This window comes from Apaloderma vittatum, unplaced genomic scaffold (assembly GCF_000703405.1).
Source record: "Apaloderma vittatum isolate BGI_N311 unplaced genomic scaffold, ASM70340v1 scaffold38715, whole genome shotgun sequence".
Lineage (NCBI taxonomy): Eukaryota > Metazoa > Chordata > Aves > Trogoniformes > Trogonidae > Apaloderma > Apaloderma vittatum.
Window position 1 is genome coordinate 1 of NW_009717213.1, and position 5,302 is coordinate 5,302.

The window sequence follows — 5,302 nt, forward strand, 5'->3', positions numbered from 1 at the left end:
AGCGGTCGGAAGGGACCGTAGGGAGCGCGTGGCTGCCTCGTCTCCCGGCGTGCAGCGTAGGCAGCTAGGATTAAACCCAACGGGACGAGAAGGCTCGCGCTGAGGAGGGGATGACAGACTGCACCTGAGTTCAGAGATACTAACCGCTTAAACTGAAATGTTTTCTTTTTGGTACTAGGGAGAAAAATTCCTCTGGTTTTAACTGTGGATTTTCCTATTCAAACAGGTTGAAACGGTTCCCCTGACAGCAGTGAAGACGGGATTGCAGAAAGGTGAGTTACGTACAAGAATAAACTTTATTAAAACTTCCTGCCTCGTCACGCTTCAAAGGTGGTTTGCGTTGTCCGTAAACCGCAGAGGTCTTAACGCTTTCCGGACGTGAACGTGGTAGATGCTGATCTTAATGTCTCCTGAGGGTCTTCTGCTGGGTTTGTTGGTGTTGTTTCCCGTTGGTTTGTGCATTAGTGTGAGCATGGAATGCGAGTCCTTCTTCTGGGCGTTTCTTTAAAAAAACCCAAAGTCTTTGCTTAGCCATGGTGTAAAGATGAATGAAGAAGAAGTAATCTAGTAATCTCCTGCGGGTTTATCCCCTGTTACAGACGATTTAGTAGCTTCCTTTACCGTGTTGGTGTTTTCAGAACTCTGTCAAAAGGGCTTCCTAAGGGTGGTTTTCAGTGAATCAGCTTCTCAGGGAGAATGAAACTAGTATCAAAATTGCACCTGAATATTAACACTAGAAATGAAGTGTGCAGTTTCAGGCTCTCTCATCTTTTTTTTTTTTTCCTGTATTAATTTTAAGCAAAAAGCTGAGAACATACATGAAAACTAATTTTAGCGTGTTGTGTTAAGGTGCCAGCGAGATTTCAGATTCTTGTAAACCTTTAAAGAAAAGAAGTCGTGCCTCAACTGACGTAGAACTGACCAGCTCAGCTTACAGAGATACATCTGACTCTGATTCAAGAGGACTGAACGATTTACAGGTAAAGGCTTATTGTTTCTCACAGGGGCTTGTTCATTGGATCTCTCGATGTAATAGGCTTTTCGGTTGCGTATTGCTAAGTATGTGAACACTTTCCGACAGATTTCATGTATTTCTTAAAAAATAAAGCCTAGTCTTTTTCTTTCTAATCCCCTCCGTCACATTGGTATTAAAAAAAGGTACAACCTTTCTCTACAGATTTCCCTACTTCCTTGTCTGGCCAAACACTGGTTTAGATCACCGGCTCTGTTTGCTGTCTGGAAGGTTGTTGGATTCTTTGGGAGCTGGGGGATGCTGCTCTGTCTTGATGTAAAACTGAAAGGTGTCTGGAGAAGGGGAGGTGGATACCTTAATGGTTTTGTGCTTGTACAGCTGAAAGATCTGTCGAGGAGGCAGCACTTCTTGTATCATTCTAATGAAGTTCAGCAACTTTCAAGGACCCTTGTACCTCTTGGCACGTTGAATGATCTTTTAGTCAGTGGTGATGTAAATGTTTTGTCACAGCGTGGTTATCCTTTGCAAGTGCCTTGTTTGAGCGCCTTGGATTTTTCCCCTTTGCAGGGTAGTTTTGGAAAGCGTTCAGACAGCCCGTCAGCTGCGGCCGATGCCGATGCCTCTGACGTGCAGTCAGTAGACTCCAGCTTATCCAGGAGAGGAACTGGAACAAGCAAAAAAGACACTGTTTGTCAGGTAAATTATGGAATTGTAAAGAAACGCGTACTAAAGTCATATCGTCCTTTTCTGTTTCATCCGACTGACCTTTCAAATTACACTTCTTTGTTTTAACCTTGTCTGGTAGTTTGACGTTTTGGATAAAATAGCAAGGCTTGTAGGAGGTTTTATGCTCTGGAAATGATTTGTAAGCCTTCCTGCATGCTAGAAAGCTCCAAAGCTAGAAGGTGATATCGAACCCATACCTGCTAGCATAAATAGAAGAAGCAGATGCCATTTTCTGCTCCATTTGAAGAATCCTGCCTTATTATCTTAGCTCTGAGGAGATTCCAGCCGGTTTCTGTTCTTCATTAACACCTGGTAGCCCTTTGCTTCTCTGTGTGTCAGGTCCCCTTTGTTCTCTGACTTGCTCTCTGCTTGTTTAAGATCTGTGAGAGCTCTGGCGAGTCTCTGGTGTCCTGTGAGGGCGAGTGTTGCAGCTTCTTCCACATGGAGTGCCTCGGCCTGAAGGCGATGCCCGAGGAGAAGTTCATCTGCGCCGAGTGTAAAAGCGGTGAGTGTTCACGTGTCTGGGAGCGGGGAGGGGGGTCCCACTTTGCTGGGGTCCGAGATGAGGAGTTGCTAGGTCTGGAGAGTGCTCTTGGGTTACTTTGGTCCTTTTAACCTCTGAGGCTAGATTCTCACTTTCCACTTGGCAAGTACCTGGTAATAAAAAACGTAATAAGCTGCTTAGGCTCAGAATAAGGGACTTGTGTGTTAACAGCAAGTACGTAGTTATTGTGGATTATGGTGCCCAGCTTGCTGCTTTGAAGACAAGGAGCCTGTGTTGCTCAAACGACCATAACTGTTCGCTTCAGGATTTTTTTAACAACATCCGTATCTCAAAGAACAGTCTGTGACTGTTGGCCTTCTTTATTCCGTCTTTCCCAAGGAGAACACACGTGCTTTTCGTGCAAGCTTCCTGGCACAGACGTGAAGCGCTGCTCTGTCAGCACATGCGGTAAATTCTACCACGAGGCCTGCGTGCGCAAGTTTGCCACCGCTCTGTTCGAGTCGCGGGGCTTCCGCTGCCCGCAGCACTGCTGCAGCGCCTGCGCCATGGACAAGGACATCCATAAAGCAAGCAAAGGTGAGAGCAGAGCTGGCTCTGAGCGGTGGCAGGAAATTCACGTGCGTCGTCCTGCTGGCAGTGGATGTAGCTCTACCCTCTGCAGTGCATCATGCAGCAAGGAGTGAGGTTTCCATCTTAATGAGGTCGTTAACTTAACCCCAGCCTGGGTGGGAGGACAGGTCGCAGCCCCAGGGCACTGCTGGAATGAACCTGGATCCACACCACTTCAGGCATCTCTTGTCAAGGCCAAGGCTTGGTAGTGCAAGGCCGAGGAGTGAGTGGGTCTTTTAAAGACGGTAGTAGCCTTTAAAACAATTATTTTTCAAGACAAAAAGAATCCTTTTAGAAATTAGTAAAAATAATTAAACGAAACAAGTAAACGCTAGAATGACTGAAATATTTTGTTTTTTCTTAACAGAGTTTTAAAGTGAAAGAGTTAACTTCTGTGAAACTTTTTTTTTTTTTAAAAAAAAAGATGTAAATGTTTCTTTTTAATCAAGTACTGGGACTGGACTAAAACTCAGCCTTGGATCTCTCTGTGGTGTCTTCTGCCATATCCTGACTCCAGGGTGACTCGGTGCATTTTTCTGCGTTTGTATTGAACAGGTCGCATGGTGAGATGTGTCAGATGCCCCATTGCCTATCACTCAGGAGATGGCTGTATTGCTGCAGGAAGCTTGTTTGTGTCATCCCACATTCTCATCTGTAGTAACCATTCCAAAAGGAATCACTCCTCATCAGCTGTAAATGTAGGCTTTTGTTTCGTTTGTGCAAGAGGTGAGCACACTTGTTTTTTCCCCTGTTTTATAGTTCTGTGGTCACTTGTACAGTTTAGTGATAAAAATAATGTGTTTCGTAAAGAACTCCTTCCTTAGGGCTCTCTGGGATTTACATGCTGCCTGTGGGGTTTGGGTTTATTTTTCCATTTTTTATGGTCAACAGTTCTCATGAGACTTCACCTTGCTGTTTGGGCAATAGCAGTGACAGGTAGTCAGAAGGGCTGCTTGCTTTGCCAGTAGGAGAAAGTGGCTGCTAAATCCCTGATTCCAGCCGTGGCACGCTGGGAATGGGTGCTCTGTTACTGTTCACTGCCTTTTAGGCAGAAGGGGATTTTTTCACCACTCACAAACTCAAAACTGTTTTAAGGGTAAAAGGTAGGATTTGCTCACGAACTAGAAAACTTCATTTTAATTTGTAACTGCCATCACATTTGAGAACTTTGGAAGAAAGACGTTTGCGATACTCTATGATCAGGTTTCATGCTGGGATTTTCCATATGCTAAAGTTCTCCCTTTTCTTTTTCTTTTTTTAATTTTCTTTATTTTTTTCTCCCACTGGTTACTTTCTGGCTCTTCAGTCACTCGTCCTCTGCCAGACAGCAGGTTGAAAAGTTCGGTGCACCGGCTGCTTTAGTCCGGTGATGCAGGGCTACCAGGCTAATGGAAGTGACACAGTCAGGTGTTGGAATAACTCCATATATCTTACACAGCATTTCAGCAGTTTGTGTTGGCTGTATTCTCTTAAGGAGCTTTGAAAGTCACTACTAAGGACGTGAAAATGAGTCCTGAAGTTACTTGTTTTCCTGTACATTCACCGAGTCTTAGTTACGAGAACCTGAAAAGTTACAAACTGCTGCCGCTGACTGAATCCTCTGTATTTCACAGCAGTTCTGTGCTTGTTCTTCGAGGAAAATTTGTGTGGGGTTTGTTTCTACTAGGGGTAGCTGGAATCAGGACCCAGTGTGCTTCACCAAAGAAAGATTGTGCGAGGTTTACGTGTAGCAAAGTCCCCAGGATGGCTTGGATTGAGTCCTCTTTAGTGATCTGTGGTCAGCATGAGGGAAATAAGGTGAGGACAGCGCCTGTGGCAGGAGCGCTGAGAATTGCGGCTCAGACAGAAATGAGGAGCTGAATGCGTTAGAAATACTTGAGTGGCTGTATGTGAGAGTGGTTATTTCATTAGTTTTAGTTGTTATCAGAAGGAAGAACTTTGTATTTAGACACAAAGCATTACTGAAGTGAGAAAATCCAGATAACAAGACAAGCAGATTTGCTTGTCATGAGGTACTTGAAATATGGTGTATTCTAGGATGTCTTGTTCACCTTCCCGAAACATCCTTCGTGAAGCACGTTATAGTTCACCTAATTGCATGTGTAGGCCACCCTTGTCTCACGAACCCTCCCGAGGACGTGCTCTCCAGGTAGGCTGACGCCGTTCCCTCACAGCAGTGCTCCAGGCACCCCGTTCCGAAAGCTTCTCTCCAGCACCCAGCTCTGTGTGTGTCCCACGCGGGAAAGATTTGGTGGCCTTCGTGGTAGCTCATCTCTCCTGCTCCCCGGGTCTCGGTTGCTCCGCTCCTCCCATGAATTACTGGCCGAACGCTTCTGATCTGTAGCTGCGGGGCTCTCACTGGGCTGCCTGGCTCTTGGGAGCAGGGAGGGAAACTTCTTGGTGGAGAAAGCAATGCAGCCACGCCAGGCGAAGCAAAGGCGTGCGGGGGGCAGTGCTGCCTGCCCCGACGCAGCGGCGGGAGGGGGGGG

General features: G+C 45.9%; 1 protein-coding gene across 1 annotated transcript; it reads left to right on the forward strand.

The window, feature by feature from the left end:
* Positions 1 to 226: 226 nt before the first annotated feature.
* LOC104274242 (histone-lysine N-methyltransferase NSD3-like) lies at positions 227 to 2,780 on the forward strand (the record flags this gene model as incomplete). Its single annotated transcript, XM_009869811.1, has 5 exons — positions 227 to 272; positions 850 to 980; positions 1,541 to 1,669; positions 2,078 to 2,204; positions 2,583 to 2,780. Coding segments are annotated over 5 exons (631 nt in total), but the record flags the coding sequence as incomplete, so codon positions are not given.
* Between the last annotated feature and the right edge of the window lie 2,522 nt (positions 2,781 to 5,302).